This window comes from Daktulosphaira vitifoliae, unplaced genomic scaffold (assembly GCF_025091365.1).
Source record: "Daktulosphaira vitifoliae isolate Bord-2020 unplaced genomic scaffold, ASM2509136v1 Scaffold_1, whole genome shotgun sequence".
NCBI classification, from domain to species: Eukaryota; Metazoa; Arthropoda; class Insecta; order Hemiptera; family Phylloxeridae; genus Daktulosphaira; species Daktulosphaira vitifoliae.
The window spans coordinates 59,526,056-59,547,186 of record NW_026099572.1 but is presented as its reverse complement, the minus strand read 5'-3'; the positions used below and the strand labels follow the sequence as shown (position 1 = coordinate 59,547,186).

Sequence of the window (21,131 nt, the reverse complement as noted above, 5' to 3'; positions counted from 1 at the left end):
TTTTACTTATTTATTTTATTAAATTTAAAATATACGTTCCCATTTGAAAAAACAAAGTTGACATCCTTACAAGGCACAAGGGATAAATTTAAAAAGTGTTACATAGTTAATAATTCAAGAATAATATGTAACTAAAGGTAACCGAAAAAAAAAATGCTTAAATTTTTTAATTCTATAAGTAATTGAGTGAGTTATGATAAAAAAGTCACCCTGGATATAAGGTATTCAAAACTTACGTTAAGAAATAAAAAAAAAAATTGAACATCGTATTCATAAAAAAGAAAAAAATTAATTAATACTTTTATAACCTTTTATTTTTATTTACGAGATAGCCAGAAATAGTTGCAAATCTTATTATTTTATTTTATAATACATTATTTAAGAATTATTAATTAATTAGTATTGAGTATAAGGTTAACATTTGACGACTGAGATCTTCACAATCTTCTTCTTCTTCTTCCTCGCCTTAATTCCAACTACTTGGGGTCGGCCACCCTTATCCTAAAACTTCCAGACTGAGATCTTCACAATAATTTAATAATATTTTAAACCTTCTCCGTACCATATAAAATACCATGGTGCATAGCGAAATGAAAAAAATAATCGTTTTCGTAGAGTACAGTGGTACAAAAAAATCGGTTAGCGCGATTTAACATGCCTGACCGCGCAATGACTCAGTCAAAAACAAACTGGTTTCAAATTTTTTCAGAATAACTTTTGATTATCTATGGACAAGTCTGGTAAAATTTTAGGGTTTTTAAATGAAAATTGCTTACGGCAATAAGAGTTTTATTTAAAAGATGATGAAATTAGTAAACGCTAGTAGAGTAACTAAAAAAATTTTCTGATTTTCTCAAATAATTTCCAAGGGATGAGACTGCGAGTTATTTCATGAAAAAAAAAATGTAGAGAATCAAAGCGTGTTAAGTAGTTTTTTTAACATTGGCAAATTTTTCAATTTTTTATTATATTATATATATATATATTATTATATTGTATTATTTTACTGTATATAGTAATAAATAATAATAAAATAATTGGTTATATATTTTTTTGAAAGATCAGTATATAACTTATATATTATTACTTCTTTTATTTACATCTTTTTATAAGTCAAATACCTGATGACCATAACTTTCTCGTTTAATATGTGTAATATCTCTCAAGGAAATAAAATTCCTGTCTATTCGGTACGCTCTTTGTATTTAGCATTCAACTAATTTGGCTTATTTCTTCTTAAATTAAAAAAAACAATGCACATATGAATGACATTAATTAATAATCATTACTATTTTGATAAATATGTTGTTATTTAGTGCATAATCAAACGTTGTAGACAATAGCTTTTGCTACCAATTTTTTATTCAACAAATATTAAAAGTGGAACAGATCTATTGTAAAACTCAAATAACATTGATCTACATTATATTTTACACTTTTTTTAAATCAATTAGTACTTACTTGGACTACATACTACTTTTTACTATTGAACAAAAAATTAAAAAATAATTTTTACTAACATTTTTTGAGTTTTCATGGTGGACTTTTTATAGATTAGATTTAAGAAAATATTTTGATATCATAACTTTTATTTTAATTAATTGATATTTATGTATACACGTATATTATAATTATTTTTATAATTTAAAAAAATTGTCCAGTATACGTATAGACATACATATATATATATATATTGAGACCTGTTTGTACAAATTTTAGAATTTTAAATTTTTTAGTACTCGAATTCCAGCAGTAAAAGTATGATTTAATAAATATTATGTTATTATTAACTTTTTTTTGATAAAATTAATATTTTTAATTTTATAAATGATCATATCACCTCTTTAAAAATAAAAACATTATTTTGGAACCATTGTATATCTAGTATCATAGATTAGTAAAAAAAAACCCATTTGTTTTAGATTTTTAATTGTTGCAAATTTTTTTATAAATTCAAAAATGATGTTAAGACTTCAAGGGGATCATTGGAGGGGTGGTATACCTCTCAAATAAGCAACCGATTTTAAACAGTTAGACTTACCTTACAAAACGTTAGGACATCCCGAAAAAATTTGTATTACGTCACCACGTTGCCATTAAAATGTACATCACTCATTACAGTATAAATAAATAATAATTAAAAATAGGACAAAAGATATTATGGTACTTTTATTATCGTTATAGACCTAAAATCCAAAATAAAAAAAAATCATTAATCAAGATATTCTTGCATACATAAAATAAAAACAATAATAGGCGCACCTAGAAAAATCAAAAAAAAATCGCCAGATATGCTTATGGCACTGCGTACTCACAAAAAAAAAAATTTGATCAGAATATTAAAAATCAATACATAAGTTACCAATCTCAATTACCAGAATTGTAGATAGGATGGCTAATAAAAACATAGAATTTTCACGAAAACATTAAGTTTTTTTAGTTAAAAAAAAAACAATAAAAATTAAACTTTTTGGAAAAACTTAATTTTTTTTTAACGTTCTCATAACAATAATCAAAATAATAAACTTTGAATACTAAAAACTTTAAACATATTATTAAAAAACTTTAATCAAATTATATTTTTAAACCAAAATAAATATTTTAACGTTTTAAAACTTATCACATAAATACAAAAGAAAATTATTTATTTTAAGCCCTGATAAAAAATGGTTTCATAATAATGGATCACTCAAAGCCATATATAATAAAATAATACATAAATTATATATGTAAAACTATAGATAAAATTGAATAAGATTAAGTATTAAGGTTTACACATGAAATGTAAATTACAAATTGAATTTAATATATTATTAGTGAAAAGATTTTTTTTGTATATTTTGAAATGTTAGAAATTTATTTGGCGTATACGAATATTATATCTATCTTTAATTCAATCGGTTATTAAATTTTCTATTGAAATACTTTTAATGCACATTTAGTTAAATAAAAAAGTAAATATAATCATAAGGTAGGGTCAAGTGGGGTAAATGGAAATGAAATTTACATGTTTTACAACTTTTATTAGATTCATGTAGTAATAATTTTTTTTAATTTTGGTTTAGATAAAAACTATTTAACTATATACAATATGTGTCTAACATTTCAATCAAACGTTAAAATAGTTGATTATTTTAAGAGAAAAAAATAATATAAATTTTTATAAAAAATTTACATTTGCCCCATACTTCTGCGGTAAATGAAAATAACTATTTCCAACAGCAAGTGTTATATTGAACAAACATATTGGGCAAATGAAATTGTTCTGTTACAGCTATCATTATATTATTTCATATATTCGATACCTACAAATTTCCATTTGTCCCAAATAGTATATTGTGTATGGGGCAAATGAAAATTTGTTTGAATTACACAAATTACAATTAAATTAGTCAAATAATTAGGTAATCTTTATTATTTTAACATAATTTAGTACAGTTTAATGCTTATTTACTATTTCATAAACTTTCAAAATATATTAACAGTCTTTTTGTTTTCATAANAAACTTTCAAAATATATTAACAGTCTTTTGTTTTCATATAATAGTGATAATAATAATTTAACATAAAAAATAACAATGTAAAGTAAAAATTATAAACAAAATAACAAACTAACAGCATTTTTAGTTTCAAAATATATCACATAAATTAATGTATGAATAAGTATGTAACATAGTGCCTAAACTGATTATTTTTCATCGACATTTATGTATCCAGGAAATGTTTATATCGTTTTTCTGTTCTTCTTATGTTCAGTTGGTATTGGTAACATTGCAAGAATCATCTCTAATATAATATCTGACAAGTCATTTTCAAAAATATAAAAATCAGTTCCAATTTCATTATTTTTTTTTAATCCTCGGACTAAAATATCCCCATCATCTTCATCTATACGTTTAACTAAACATACATACTTAAAATGTTGTTTCTTACGATTCCCTCCAATAAAATCTATTAAAAGAAATACTCCAGGTTTTATTTGAGACCCAATTGGTGTATTGTATAAAACTTCTTCAATACTTAAATCTAATAAATTGTCATTACAATCATCTTCTGATGAATGATAAACTACATCATCAATATTATCAATTGATTGTTCCAACACAATATTTTTTACATCTTTAATAGCTTTCTTATGTCTCCCAAGTTTACTAGGATATTTGATTAGCTTTTTCTTTGAGGTTGCTTCCTCCAATTATTTTAACACATTTTTATTTGTTAAAACTTCACCATACTTTGTTACTCTAAGACGAGGAACTTGGTCTTTTGTAACATAAATTGTATTGTTAGTTTTATATTGTATTAATTGAATTGAAAAAATAGATATTATATCTTTTGGGTTTACTGAGATATTATTACTTGATGTTGGAAAAATTTAGTCCATAAAAGTGTTTGACATTGAAGGTTCTAATGAAATTTTATTTTCTACAACTGTTAATATGTTTTTTTTTATATAATTACGCACTCTGAAGTTGAAAAAAAAATGATAAAGATCGTAATATTTCAAATTATATTTGTTATTAATATTTCCATTTACCCGAAAATCAAATTTCCATTTACCCCAATTGATTTTTATTTTGTGTTTTACAAAAAAAATATAATTCCATAGAAAAAGTGATATTAAACTAGTTTTAGGGCCGTATAGTAAATAAGTAAATATGAAATGACAATTTAGTTCAAACTGTACTGTTCTACTTATATTTTTGATGAAGATGCCCTTCTCAAAAGCCGTTGAGCAGAAAATATAATCTAAAATAATCATAAACACTTTTTCGAGTGATATCAATTTATACATATCCTCAAATTTTCCATATTATTATCATTGCACACTATTATACCTTATGTGTACTGTGGTTATAATATTACCGAATTCTATAATCACTAATAATTTATTTTAAATAATATTTTTTTCCTTTTGCCCCAATTTCCATCTACCCCACATGACCCTATATTTAAAAATTACCATGTTTATATTCTATATACCTTAAATACATATAATATATATATTGTATAAAAATTAAAATTCGATAAGTCAATTAAAACAAATGAATTACTATTAACTTTTAAGAACATTTATAAATGTATTTTTTGCTCTTAAGCTGTATAAATTAAAAATAATTGTTTTCTTTAAATAAAAAAGAGAGTGAAGAGTTTAATTTTTTTTTATTATTTAATATAATTTTATTAATCAAATAATTTATTGTTAATTTTAATAGATTGTCAAAGTATTTATTTAATAATTCTTTATCTCCAGCACAATCTTCTATTTAAAAAAGCTGAACAAACTTTAGAAATTGTACTTAAATTGTTTGTTTGTGAAATATACATCGATGTATCTATTTAATTAATCTTACAGAAATTGTAACAAAAAAGTTGAACAAAGTTAATGGGTCCAAGGTTCAAAACAAATAAACATGCATTCAGTACTTATATAAAAATTATTATAATATTGTGAAAACAATATTTGTAAAATATTGAACATTTTCCAATTTCTAAGATTATTCTGTCTCAGGTTCCAGAAAATGATAAAAATTACATGTAAATTTATATAGAAATTAAGTTAGATTCCCGAACATTTTATCAAATTGCACCTATGTTCTTCACTTTTTATGATCAAATGTAACTTGTATATTATATAAATATAAATGCATTTGTTTATTACTCTTTTATAATTACAAATACTGATGTAAACTAATCATATTTATGGTACATAACACTCCTAAAATTCGAAAGTGCATTGTAAAACCTTGAGCATTAAAGAAATTTACAGTGGGCTGGAGGTTTACTATAAAATTACATCAATTTCATATCGTAGTATCATATTAAAAAGTCTTTCAGACAACGCAAAAATATACTTTAGAGTATTTTAAACTTTAAGATAAAATAATAAACAATAATGAATACTTCATCAAAGTAAGTAATAAATTTTAATTATTATAATTATTTTTTAATTGGAGAAATAATGCGTTTAATAAGTGCTAAAAAATAAAATCTATTTTATTTCTAATTTATAATATAACTTTCTAACGCAATAATCATAATTTTGTTTAATAAAAAATTGCCACATAGAATGATTAACAATTTTACTCATCAACTTGATGAAATTTTATTTATTGTAATTTTCTTTAATGGTCTTACAGTTTTGACTCCAGTCATAGTTCTCACTTATTAAGAAGACTCCAAGAATGAAAAGAAATTCGTAAAGGAACGATTACATGATTTAGCTGTAATGATTACAGTAACTCAAAAAAAAATACAACATTTATCTGTGGGATTTTGTAAATGGATGAGGATGATTGTTGTATGTTGATGATGAGTTATATGTTTATTAAACAAAATGAAACAATAATTTTTTATGAGTACGAGGGTTTTATAAGAAGATGTAAAATATAGAAAAACAAAGTGAAGTTTGAAAATTTCTTAATATAATAATAGATTGAAATAGAGATTATAATGATTAAGAATCACACTTCAAGTATTAATAACGCCACTCGTACCAGTAGTTATCTAAGCTTGTGCTGACTGTGAGTCGTGTCAATAAATACCTCGAATAGTATAGGAACCAGAAGAGGATTCTCTATCATCAAAAGAGAGTTAATTTGTATTGACCACACAGACAAACCACTTAAAGATTGGACTAGACTGGTTAACTTCGTACAAACTTCATCGATTTTATTTATTTAAACAATAATTCTAGTAGTCCTTAATTTTTCCAATTTCCTAATTATTTTTTTACTTTTTATAATATAGCTTTACACATTATAAATCTTTTGTGAAATATAAGTTGAACTCCGTGATGTTTGAAATATGGGTAAAATAAATATACTTAATTATTTTTGTAGTATATAGTATATGCCAGACCACTCTTGCACTAGTTGTAAATGTACAACAGTTTTCAGAAAGGAACAGAATTCCTTTAGTAATTATATTAGGTTTTTATCAATACACTTTTTATGTATTTTTATCAGACTAGTTTAAAATAATCACATAAGTAATAAATGAACAAATCAATAAACACTTTTTTTTATAGATACCTTAGGCATTTACCTATTATTTAATATATTTTTGTGAACATTTGACCCTTTACCAACCCATAGGGCGGGTGTCAAAATGGCAATTTTTCCACAAAAAATTAACTTTAAAAATTTTATTTTATTTGCTTTCCTTTATAACCTTTCTTTCTTTTTTTATTACATGATTAATAAATGGTTGTTCATTGAAACAACGAAAAAAGTACATTGAACCAATATATTTTCATTGGCACTGGCAATGCAAATTTGGTAAGTATTGATTAATAAATATCGTTAATTTGTATTACGAAAGGTTGTTTTTTCAGTACAGTAATAAATTGCTTTGAATAATCTAAAAAAGTAGTGAGTTATGTCAAGTCGCTTTCTTACCTAAAAATTGTAAATTGCGTTGATTTCAAAAGATACTGTGGTGATCAAGAGTGACCTACCAGATATTACATCTGTGACTTATATCGTGAGACTTTTTTTATTGGGGCATTCTCAAGTCACGAGTGAACACCAAAATTTAAAATTAAAGATATTTCTGATAAATTTTATGATTAGAAAAAGAAAAACTATATTTTTTTTATTAGCTACTTAAACTTGAAATCAAAAATCATAAAATTTCTGTAAAACTTAATTATTATTTTTTCATTTTGTTTTAATTCATTAAAAAACACATTGATCCTAATGAAACGTTAATACAATATATAAAAGACAATAAGAACTCTTTGGATATGCGTTTTATGAAAATTCAATGAAAAAACTAAGTACAAAAATGGTTTGAAAGAGATCATCCACGCAAGTAATACAATTTGTTATTCAATTCTTGAAAATGTTCTGGGACGATTGCATTTTTCAAACCTCTATCAAATAAAAGCGTTAATAAGTACTACAATATTAAAAAATACTTTTGTTTGACTATTATTCTTTTATGTGAAATCGTCGTGTAAAAATAATTTTAATTTCTTCTAAAGTTATAATTAGATTAGTGAGAAAAAATGGGTTTTTTCAAATATTATTATTAAAAATTTCAATCTAAATTATTCGATTATATTAGATTCTCATTATTATAAGTCCATCTCAACTTTACTGATTTAAAAAATTCATAATTTATAATTATATATACATAATAATTATAATTCATTATACTACTTAAAATGAGACCTTGACATTTTTCTTGTAATTATAATTATAAACTATTTAAACTAATTTTTTGTTAAAAAGTTTTATTCATAAAATAATTAAACTGTTTTACTGAAGTTAGTATAATTTCTGGAAAATACTGTAGAATAGTTTGAAATTATATTTAAACATTAATGTTGTTATTTATGAAATTCCAAAAAAAAGAAAAGCAATATCATAGTCTTCATAAATTAAAGTAAGAAAGTGTTAAAATTAAATTTATATTTTGATTTTTTTTTAATACTCGTGTAATTGTTTAATAAAATATTTTTTTGATGCATTTTTTGGAAAATTTCGTCTGATAAAGGTTTTTATTTGATTTTGTCATTTATCTATTAAGAATTGGATTATATCTGACTATTAATAGATGTATAGCAAAAAAAATTAAATTGTTTTTAATCAAAAGGTTTTTCAGACTATAAAAAATAATTCATAGTATTTTTTGAAACCTTTAACTATCTGATTTCGCTAAAATAAAAATTATTTATTTTTTTTTTTTCATGATAAAGTATATTACATTATCTTTAATTTAAGATATATATAAAAGTGTTAGACTTTCCAGAATACCTACAAAAGTTAAGTTGAAAAAGTTGTCATTTGAAATCCCTCTCTGTGGGCAGGTTAAGTGTTAGATTTACAAAAAAAAATATACCAAATGATAGGTAATGATATTATGCATCTATAAAAAAAAATATATGGATTTGTTCATTTTTCAAAAAGTTATGGTAGTTTTAAAAAAAAAAAAATTGAAAAAATTTCGAAAATTAGCAATTTTTGAATTTGTAATTTTTTTATCGGTTTTCCCCATTTACGGGGAACGAGGAAAATTTTTTGAATTTTTGAGGGTAATATCTTCGACTAGATTTGATTTGTGATCTTATGACGTATCATTGAAAGAAATCGGTCCGGTGAGAGCTGAGAAAAAGTGGTAACAGACACAAAAAAAAAACACATCATATTAAAACCAATACCTTCTTAGCTTCGCATCAAAGCTAAAATTGTTTTATAAAATACATTTTTTACACATACAAATACACAGATTTTTCAAATTCTTGATTTTTAATGTTTCATAATTGTTCTTTAAACCCCTATATTTCTTTTTGTTTATTCTACATAATATTTATTACAATTGTCACACATAGTATTTATTTTGGCCTACTTCTAATTTAATTTTAGGATTACCTAATAATTCTTTTAAATTATTACTCATAGATGTTACTAAAGTAATACAAAAATTCTTAAAAATTTTAGTATTAAAATTAAATGGATGACCAAATTACTTTTTGTTTCCCTACAAACCTTTGTTTATTTAATAAACAAAGATTTTAATGTGGAGGTCTTCATATATTTGAATTATTTTTACCCATCAATTTAATTCATGTACAAACAGGAAATAGAGTGAAAATTGCCCTTTTTTAATTTATTCATTTAAAAGTAAACGTAATTTCAAAATTACACAACTACATAATTACAATCTTTATGTACAAAAAAAAAAATTATGAAGTCATTGAAAAATTTTTTTTAAAAATATAATTTGTATTTTCATTAAATAATATTGTTATACAATCATACATTTCATTTTATCTTACATAAACAACTAATAATGGAAAATATGATTTAAAAATCAGATATATTGTTATATAACACAAATTATACTGATATGTTTTATACATTTTGTCAGATGATTGTAATGATTATAAAGTGGTAGAAGTAACAGCGCTTACTCCATGTACCAGAATTGTAGGGGGTAAATTGTTGGTTAGTTCTGTCAAAGCATTTAAATAATTCACATTTTGTAATTCTGACCCATTAAGTTCTTTAGGTAATGGTAGATAAATATAACTTAAAGCTGTTTCAGCAGATTGATTTCTAATTAATTGATTGACACTAAAATAAAAAATGAAAATATTGGAACATTAAAATCAAATATAATTATAATAGTTCATAGAATATACCTAGATATATACAATTTACTATCACTTTTTATTGTTGTTACTTCTACTTGTGACCATTCAGAAACCTAAAATAAATCAATTTTTTACAGTAAGTCAATTTAGTAATATTAAGTATGCTAGAAATAGTAAAGAATTTAATAATAAAGGAGTTTTAGTAAAAAAAATAAGTAACTATTTTAAATAAATTTTATTAATTAAAATACTTAAATTGTTATATTAAACACAACAATACTCCTATATTTTTTAAATTTACATTAATTTATTTCTTACAGCTATAATAAAAAGTAGGTTTGACTACTATACCATTAACACAATAATAAAATTTTAAAAATAGTATTAAAAAAAATGGTAATTTAAACCTATGTAATATCTATGAAAACATAAGTAAAGAGTAGCCTTATTATAGTAACTTTCATACACAGTTTAATATCCAAGTAGATAGTTTAATTTAATATATAATGAAGCTTTGTAATTGTAATAATTACATTTTGAGATTTGTATTTTATTAAATATAATTTAGGAATTATGGATAATAATATTATTGTATTATTAAAAAAATTGATTTTATATTTTACTATATCAATCCTCTCAAAAAGAATAAGGAAAAATTTAATTATTACTTTTAATGTTATCAAAAAAATAGATTTGATAACAATTTGTAAATATGTCATTAGGAACGATCATAATATAATAATATTATAATATAGGGACATAAATATGAGTAATCATCTTAGTAAGAAAAATTCTTATATCTTTAATAATTTCTTTGATTTTTACTTACTTCATTTATAACAGCTTTTATCCTAAGTTTGTTTAAAAGTGCTTTCAATTGTACTCTTTGACTATGTACATCAACACTATTCAATAAATGAACACGTAAAATGTGTTTTTTATAGACAGCTATCATTTTAATAATACATGCTAATTGCAACATAAACAAACTAGAAGTATCATAAGCGTCATTCAAGGATGGCCCAAAAAAGTTCACTGGCCATACATCAATGTACTTATATTTTGTATTTCTATTAATTAATAAATAAAAATTAACAGTTATTTAAGGAATAATACAATTAATCTTACTTATTTATATCAGCTTTATTGTAAAGATCAAAGTGTCTACATATACATATGTTTTTATTCATTAAATTAATATCACATATCATTGACACAAATTCTGATGCAGTCAAATGTTTACCACTATTTGGTGATCTAAGGGGAAATATTTCACCATTTGCTGTGACTCCTTGAAATACAACAGTTTTATAAGCTGAATCTAATCTGCAATAGATTAAAATAATTATCCTTTTCAACTTAATTATTATCTTACAATATACCTACCTATTAAAATAGTCCAGCGGAACTTGATCATCATAAAAACCAAAAACTACGGTATTAGGTTTCATAGCTCCCATACCAGAAAGTCTTACAAGATGATGTAATCCTTCTCGTACGCTTTTTGCGACAGTTAATTCTACAAATGCCTTAACCTATAAAAATACCAATTTTTATTAATTCATTATAAAAAATATTATCTAAATAAATTTTTCTATATGAACATCCCAAGTTACCATTACTTATCATATTAAGTGAACTTTTACTCTCACTAACAATCTCCTTTGCAATATTTTTTACACATCTAACAAATTTATCCCACACATCAATTATGTTTTCCTCAACATTCCACACTGTCCTTCCCTTTATCGTCTTTAAAAACTCTTTTTCATTTTCCCCTTTTAATTTCTATTACCGAATTCTCGATTTTCCTTCTGTGTTCTTTTTTTTTTTGTAAATTCCCTTCCAACTACACCACAACTCAATTATCATCAGTCTAGGTTGTGAAGTTACACTCTCGCCTGGGAGAACTTTAAAATGTTTTATTCGCTTTATACTCTCTCTCTTCTACATAAAATAATTAATCTGTGATCTATTACTCTTACTCTAATAAGTTATATAATATTTTCTCCTCTTTCTAAAATAAGTATTAACCACAGCAAGATCATATGATACTGTGAAATCCAGGATTCTTTTTCCAGCCTCATTCTTCCCGCTAAAACCATACCCTCCATGTACTCTTCATGTACATATCTTCTCCTCTCATTACCATGTCCATTCAATTTCTACCAATAACCGTATCCTCATTACCTGGTATTCCTTGTATTACCTCATACATCTCTCTCCAAAACACTTTCTTGTCTATTTCATCACATCCTATTTGTGGTGCATAGGCACTTACTACATTCAACACTTTTTCCTCAAAAATTAATTTTACGACTATAATTCTGTCACTTTTCTTAACTACTTCTACTACTTTACTTTTCATCTCCTCATCCATTATTATCCTTAAACCATTCTTTGTATTGGTCTTTCCTGAATATATTATTTTATAACCCTCATCTATTTCCCTAGCTTTCTCTCCCTACCACTTAGTTTCCTGCTCACAACAAATGTTAACTTTTCTCCTCTTCAATACTTCTACTAATTCTCTACTTCTACGAGTTAATGTTCCAACATTCCATGTACCTATTCTTACTTTGTATGTATGTATCTTTCTCCCTTATAAACAATTCCAGGCTAGAGTAGAGTGATGATGTTCCTACGCCATTGACAAGCGTTAGGTAGACTTGTACATGACTGGTGAAATAGCTACCGCACAAATTGTCCGGCTGGTATCAAACACTTTATTCTTTAGGCCTTCTCTGTTTCAAACTACTTTATTTCCGCTCACTTGTTGTACCCGCGTACATCTGAGATGGAACAATGTCTCTAAACTTTGTTTAGGACTCCTCATACTTTTTGATAAAATTTTATGCCGGCTGTCAACCTGACGCAACCTTATTAGTTACCTCATATGATTGGCAGAGGGGTCGTGGATGTATTCTTATCCCCAATCCACAGTGGTTATAGATTAATTATAGATAAAACATTCAATTTAATAAATAAGTTAAGGAGAATTATACACTAAAAACTTATACTAAATGCAATAAAAAGTCATAGTTTATGCTTAAGAAAATGTCTTTATGGCTTAAAAATACTCTTTAAAAAGAATGACTACAATAAAAAATGTATTAAAAAAATTAACTTTTAAAACTCAAAAAACAATATACAAACTTACACATATTCAAAAATTTAATAATATTTACCCTAAACATCTTAATAAAATTGTATACCTATTTAAAACAATAAATAAACAATGCACCACTACTCAAATATCAGTCTTATAATTTCTTAAAATCTATGTTAGGGGTTATAAGAATTATATTTAAATTTTATATTACTACATGAAATTCAATCAATGTAATTTGACCTATAACGACTTCATTTAAGAAGAGATAATTTTAATTCATTAAAATATAACTAGATAGATATATTGGTGAACTAAAGATAATTTACAAATTTTATAACTTTTGATATAATTAATATTTTGTAAGGATTTTTTTTTTTTTATATATAATTTATGCATTATAGACTATGTTAAAATTATACTTTTATTATTTGTATTAAATAATAAACTACATTATAATCCAGTTAGCCAGTTTTTAGCACTTTTCTTACAAAAACTGATAATAATTTTAGGATGAGTAACTATTGAATTACAAGCATTTTAATACACAGAGTATATAGTGAGAGTAGGTAAAGATCATGCTGGTATATATTTATAAAGCATTCATCTGTGTTACATACCTACTCTATGGATTAAAATGCTTGTACTCAATAATTACTTGTCCTATAATTGTTATTCACCCATTAATGAATTTTATAAAAAAAAATTGCTTTAAATTGTTTATTTTAAAATTAATAAAAAAAATTTAAATCAAATAAAATTGTTTTATTATATTTATTATTTAAATAATAAAAATATGATTTTAACATAGTTCCAGAATACATTAGTTATTAAAAAAAAAAACACAATGAAATGTTAATGGTATTATATATTATACGAGTTGTTAATTAAATCTCGTTAAGTCTGTACATATCAATAAATATGTGTAAAGAAAATATTAAGTAATTCATTCAAAAATTTAAATTAAAATAAATAAAGTTAATCGCCTAAAAATAAATATAAATTACTAAATGATTAGAAAGCACAAAAAATGTATTTAATAAAATTTAAACAAAACTACTATTAAAATTATTCAAAAATATAAACAATATATTTGAATTATAAAAATAATTTAAAAATGCTCTAAATATTTTAATATTTAAAATCTATGATATATGAATCAGATTTTGTACTGGAAGAGTTATTCACTAGGATCATAAGAAAAAGATACAAATGTCTAGCCTTCATCAAAAATATCTTAATAACTTATGTTATATTATTAAAAATAATATATTTGAATTAAATAATTACTTTAACGTGATCAATTAGAGTTAGCCAACTAGTCATGTTTTTATCTGTATAATCCAAATTAGATTCAGTTTCACCAACTTTAACATGTCCCAATACAAATAAACCACTTTTCTTAAGATCATTAATAAATGTAATAGTTGAACATGAAGATCGTGGATTAGCTACCATTAGTAACATCTGTGGTCTCCAAAACTTAATATGACTTTTTCGAGGATCCAAAAGCAGTAAATATTTTCGTACCTAAGTATATTTCAATAATAATTAAATTATAAAAATGGATTATTGTATAAGTAAATAAAATATATAATTACAATGAAAAATATCAATATTTAAAAAATTAAAAACAAATAATAAAAAAAACAATTTTAACTTAATAAAAAAATACATAAATTATTTTTAAAAATTACAACAAATGTTAATTGTATCAAAAATTAAAAAAGTTGTCAGTTAGATTAATTCAACCTTGTATATATTATAATATAATATTTATAATTCCCCAATATTAAAGAAAATTTGGGGATAGGAAGCATATAAAATTTAAAAAGATGAAGATATTTTTTTGACAAAACTTGTTACATGAACTATAACTATTTTTTTCTTTAAAAACTATTTAAATTGCTAAAAAATATAAAAATGAATTTAAAAGTTTATAAGTAGTACAGTTTTGTGATATTTTCTACAAACTGAAGTATATAACAGCAAGGGTGTATTTAAAAGTTCAAAATTGCTTAACCTTAATTTCTAAGAAAATTTCACAAACATATATTTTTGTTAAATCAAATGGCAGTGTAAGTTAAATTATGAGTAGTTTAGAAGTATAATTTATGCTACATATTTTGCCTAATGCACTTTTGCTTAAATTTACGTATTTATATGTAAATCATACCTGATGAAAAATAAGTGCTTGAGATATTGAACCCCATTCTGTAGCTTTGCATGGAGAAAAGAAATGAAGTAAAAGTATTAACAATAAGCAAAGTCCAAAACTTGATGAAGCATAAAATGGATTTATTACAAACATCATAATAACACATCCTAACAAACCTAGTGCACATGTCCACCAGGAAAAATATTTGAAAGATGGCCTATTTGTAATAAAAATTTTATAAGTTAAAAATAATAAAAAAACTCAAAAAATTATAGAAAAAATCGCGCCTACGCTTAAAAAGTGACATGACTAAAAATTTGAATTTATTATATAGCCTTTATAAAAATTAAACATTTTGTTAAATATGCATTATATACATTGCATTCCATTTTGGAATAGTCCATCATCCATGATTGGAATTCTTATTTCCAACTACGTTCTGATAAATCCTGTAACTTTTTATGCATTGTATATTTTTTATTACTTTATTTTTTAAAAACTAATTAGAGCTATAATCATGTCATAAATATCACACTATTTATTTATTTATTTTATATTTATTATTTTACATAATTATTTTAATGGAAATTATTTAAAAAATGTTCTATTAACTATTAATGATAGGTTTATTAAGATTTAAAAAATCATTGAATAATTTTATTACAAAAATAATTGTAAGCCTTTATTTTTGCACAATATAAATTTTTTAATACAATAATACAAGTACTTCTTTTATCATATACTTTTAATACTTTTCTATCTTCTCAAATGAGCTTAGCTTTATACTATAAAATAGATTAAAATTTCATAGGATAAAATTCAAATTTTTCCCAAAATTTAAAATGCTTTTAATATTTAACCATGAAACATTTAAAACAGATTTTACTATCAAGTTATTTATTATAATACACTCTATAAAATGGTTGTCTTAATCTTTTTTAAACATTTTTGTAATTTTTTAATAAAATAAAAGATATATTTTTTTTGGTATCATTATAGTCCTAAGCTCCAACAAGTTTTTAAAAAGAAAGTAATGAAAATTATTCAGCACATCTAAAGTTATAAGATATATCAGAACCTGTATAGGTGAAAAATAAGCACATATCTTTGACATTTTTAGATAATACAATTATAAATTATTTAACATGTGCCATAATAATCTGAAATATTATGATTTTTCATTTGTTACTTTAAAAGGGTAGAATCGATATTAACAAATGATAAATTAATAAAAAATAAATTATTTATATTTAAGCATTCTTATTACTTTTTTCACAATCTTCAGTTTAATATAAAATAAAATATATAATATTTAAATAGATACCTGAAATTAGGAGCAGATGTAAGATCTAGACCAAGACAAGTCAAGTTCAATGCAACATAAGCAAGCAAAAATAAAATTGAATTTAACTGAGCAATTGCATTAAGTGATCCAATAAACAGTATAATTTGAACAAGAATCCAAGAAAAGATTACAGCAGCTATAGGATTAGAGTGCCAAACTCCAAAATTCACAAAATGTAATAATCGTCCTTTAAAATATTTAATTTATTATTGTTTTATTTTTAACCAATTTTAACAATAAAATTAATGAATAATTTACCATAAATATAATCTTTGGCCAATGCTTCAAGAACACGGCTAGAACCAATTAAACAACTGAGACTAGCTGAAAATGTTGCTGTTAGTATACCAATAGAAATAAAAGGAGGCCAAATGTTAATTGGCATTAAAAACACATAATTTTGCTGAAGTAGCTCTCGAGAACATGTAGCTGCTATAAATATGGATAAACTAACATATGATGTAAAAGTAAACAAAACTCCTCCTAATGTTCCTCTGGGTATACTGTAAGATGGATTTTTTAAATTTCCTGTAAATTTAATCAAAATTAATTTCTATATTTTTTAATTCTAGTTTCTATAGTTTAAACTTACCAGACATATTAGCTCCAGCCAAAATTCCAGTAACTCCACAGAATAATACACCAAAAACAGATGAAAAAGTAACTGCTATATTATTAGAAGTGTAATCAAAACCAAATGCTGGATTTAAGTTTTCAGTTAAAGTAGCCAAACTTAATCCAGTATAGTTCAACAAAACTGTATGATTGGTAGTTTGATTAACAAAAATATTTGCTGCTGGAACTTCAATCTAACAAATATTAAATAAATATTAATTAAAGATATTACAGTTATTCAACTATTTATTTTTACTTGTAATGGAGGTTTAAAGAAAAAACTTAATATTGCAGATAATAAACATATTACAACAATAGCAAATATGGTTAAAGTTGTTTTAGCAAATAATGATGCCCCAATTAAACAAATCAATAAATTAAAAAAATTTAATGAGGTTGCATATGTAAATCTCCACCAATGTCCGTCATTTAGAATATAACTATCTTTTGGCATTAAATAGCCTGAAAAAAAAACACAATTGTAATTATTCAAAGGTTTTTGATTCCAAGAAAGAAATAGTAAGTGGAAGTACACAAAAACAAATATCAATTTGAAAACTTTTCAAACTTGATAATATATAAAATTTTAATATATATTTTACATTCAACTTATTTGTTTGTAATATTTACACTTAGTTAACTAACTAAAAACAGACAACCAACTAGTTATAAAATACCAAAACTTAAATTTTTGTTTACCAAACTCAGTTGATAATATGTCATGCTTCAATGCATAGGTTCCTGGTTTGATTCCTTAGACTATGTAGGTTTATCAATCCTTTCTGGCAGAATCAATAACTTAAAGAGGACGTTAAATATGATTAAATTATTAAAACTATTTTAATTAGTAAACAGAAAAATAAATACTGCACTACAAACGATAATGTACAATATTTTTTTGTTTTTAATTAAGTATCAAAATTTCATATTATAGATTTTTAAAATAGTAGTATTAAATAGGAAGGAAATAATTTTTTTTCTATTGGATATTAAAGAAGAAAAATGGCTATCGATTTACTTCTAACTCATGATTCAATGTAGGCTATATAAATTTGTTTAATTAAACTAAAAAATGTTTTTATTAAGATTTTTATAATTAAAATTATAATTGAATTACTTTAATTTTTTACAATTTGAAAAAAATGTATTTTTTTTTTTAAACTTTAATTCTTTAAAATCCTTATTAACACATATTATAAAAATGAAACTTAAACAATCAAGTTTAAAAATAAAATATGAACTAGTTTTAAATTTTTCGATAGATGTTTTCAAGGTTAGAGCATTTTAATGGATTCAAACTGTTGACAATTTAACTATACCTGCTTCACCAAAATTGTCTATGAGACCTTCTACACATCCTACTATACATAGTGCACTGCTTACTATATTTGCAAAAAAAAATAATGTTCCAATGGATCCTCCAAGTTCAGGTCCTAATGTCCTACTTATCATAACTGTGTTTTTATAAGGAAGTATTTTGATGAGTATTGTTTAATAAATCAATTAATTGTTAAATATAAAAAAAAAACATTTTGTCGGAAAATCTTAGTTAGACTAAATTATACTAGTAAAAGGATACAATAAGCACCACCGCCTTCAACAGCACCATTGGTTGATATTGCACAAACAGACATCACAGTAAAAACAATTATCACATAAGCTATGGCAAATTGAAAAAGGGTTTCAATTAAACCTGCATTACCAACAACAAATCCTATATATTTAAAAATAATAGTTATAATAGATACACATACTACTGATAAATATTTGACAATCATTTGGCTTATTAAGTCCAGTTCATACCCACTCGGAGAAATAGTAAAGCACTGAACATAGATAGACATACAGGAGCAAACACTCCAGAAAAAAGTCCTAATGTGCGTCCACTTGTTGCTTCATTAATACTTCCAAATTCAACATAACCATTTTTGGATGACTCATCTACATTACTATTTTTGATTGAAAGCATACGTGAAAAATAATCCAAAATCTGTCGGCGACGATTAACTAATGGTATTCTTTCTCCAGGATTTCCAGCATATGATACACTGGTTGATGATGAATTAGCATCAGAGGAATTCATCATACTAGCAGGAGAATGCTATTATAACATACTAATTTTTTTACAAATTTGGTTGACAATATAACAAAATATTTGACACAAAATTAAAAATTGTGACATTTAGCTACACATATGACTTTTAAAGAGAATAATTACTAATCATTCTTAATCAATAAAAAAAATAATTATGACTAAACAAATAGATTAAAAATACAAACTCCTATTGTTTTATAAAAAAATTGATGATGTCTGTCTTTTTTAAATCGTTATCAGTGAAGGTTGCATAACATTTTTGATTTGATAAATTCTGGATCACAAATCTTTTGACGTTTTTGGACGCCGCCATTATTTAAAATTATTCATTAATTGAAATAATTAAAACCTTTTTACTGAACACTTTTCAGTTGTAACAAATTATTAACATTTTTATTATAATTTTTTTTAACCAATAATGTCAATTTTTTTAAAATCTTTTTATTAAAATTAATAGGACCGTAAAAATCAATTACCGATAAGAATTGATATGCTTATGATGTTAGATAACTAAGAGATCTAATATTTGCCAATCATTAATAATAACTAGGCATTGATACTAATTAGCAAAAAAATTTTGATATATACGAAGTTGTTATCGGCCAGTAATTTTCTTAATTAAATCATTTATTATTTTATAAAATACTTATATATATATATATATATATATGTTGATTTAAAAAAAAAATAAAGTTAATATTACGAGGTGTAAGGATGAATTAAAAAGGTAATTAATAATTAATAAATCGCAAAATTTATGAAACAAAAAAAAATAATAATTTTTTTAACATAATTATTATTTTAAGAAAAATCTAGTGGCTATTATAAACAGATAAACATTATGATTAATATTATGAACCCGCGTTCATCAATATAATAACCATATTTTTTTAAAGTTCGTTATATTAATAAATGTATTTATTAATTCTAAGAAAACGGTTATTAATTAGAAAAATAACATTTTAATTAATAATCCCCTTTTTATATTAAATAAGATTGCTTATTTATATTAGAAAATTAGCTTCAATGCAAAGTTAAAAAGGTAAAGAACACTGTGTTTTTTTATGGCTGTCCATTAGGTGGTCCATATTTGACCAACTTTCAAAACTTTGAAAATTGTTTCACTTTTTAAAGGTATGGTAAATAAAATGTTGAATAAACTTGAGTGTTCTAGAAAAATCCCTTAACGTGTCACCTCAAAGAGTTTAAAAATTAACAGTTATTATGTGTATTTTTTTTTAAATAATAAAAATAATGGGTAAATATTTACAATCAATCTTGTAGGAAACCAATATAATATAAAATTGATAATATTTATATATTTTTTTATTTTTAATCTATCTCTTTACTCGATGTGTTTTTAAAGACAAATAAGGGCTAATTATTTTAGTTATTAAAATAACATTTATAAATAAATAGGAAATAACCAAAAAATAAAAACAAAAGTATAATTAAATTATTTATTGCGCTAATTTTTTGTACAAAGTTTACTTAAACGCAATTAAAAATTAAATTATTATTTTCAACAATCAAATAAATCATAGAATAGAAAAAAATAACAAAATTTTCTACATTTAAGAATGTGCTATTTGTCATTATTTTTCTAAGTTAATTAAAATAATAAAATTGAAACAATAAAATAAACACATTAAAAAATAAAGTAGACAAAGGAAAACAATTTAACTAAAGTCACAAAACAAATTGGTA

The 21,131-nt window shown here is 23.4% G+C and overlaps 1 protein-coding gene and 1 long non-coding RNA gene across 2 annotated transcripts in view; one reads left to right on the top strand and one right to left on the bottom strand.

The window, feature by feature from the left end:
* Nucleotides 1-21,131, top strand: part of LOC126909308 (uncharacterized) — a 200,797-nt gene that overhangs the window by 31,589 nt on the left and 148,077 nt on the right. The gene's annotated exons all lie outside the window — the stretch shown is intronic.
* On the bottom strand, nt 9,721-19,850 carry LOC126908086 (solute carrier family 12 member 9). Its single transcript, XM_050689960.1, has 14 exons — nt 19,133-19,850; nt 18,909-19,043; nt 18,649-18,783; nt 17,586-17,791; nt 17,307-17,523; nt 16,973-17,242; nt 16,694-16,901; nt 15,388-15,586; nt 14,502-14,741; nt 11,489-11,637; nt 11,231-11,428; nt 10,932-11,172; nt 10,151-10,215; nt 9,721-10,082 (listed from the first exon to the last, which is right to left on the bottom strand). The coding sequence occupies exons 1-14, from the start codon at nt 19,413-19,415 to the stop codon at nt 9,890-9,892; spliced, it is 2,739 nt and encodes a 912-aa protein (XP_050545917.1). The 5' UTR covers nt 19,416-19,850; the 3' UTR covers nt 9,721-9,889.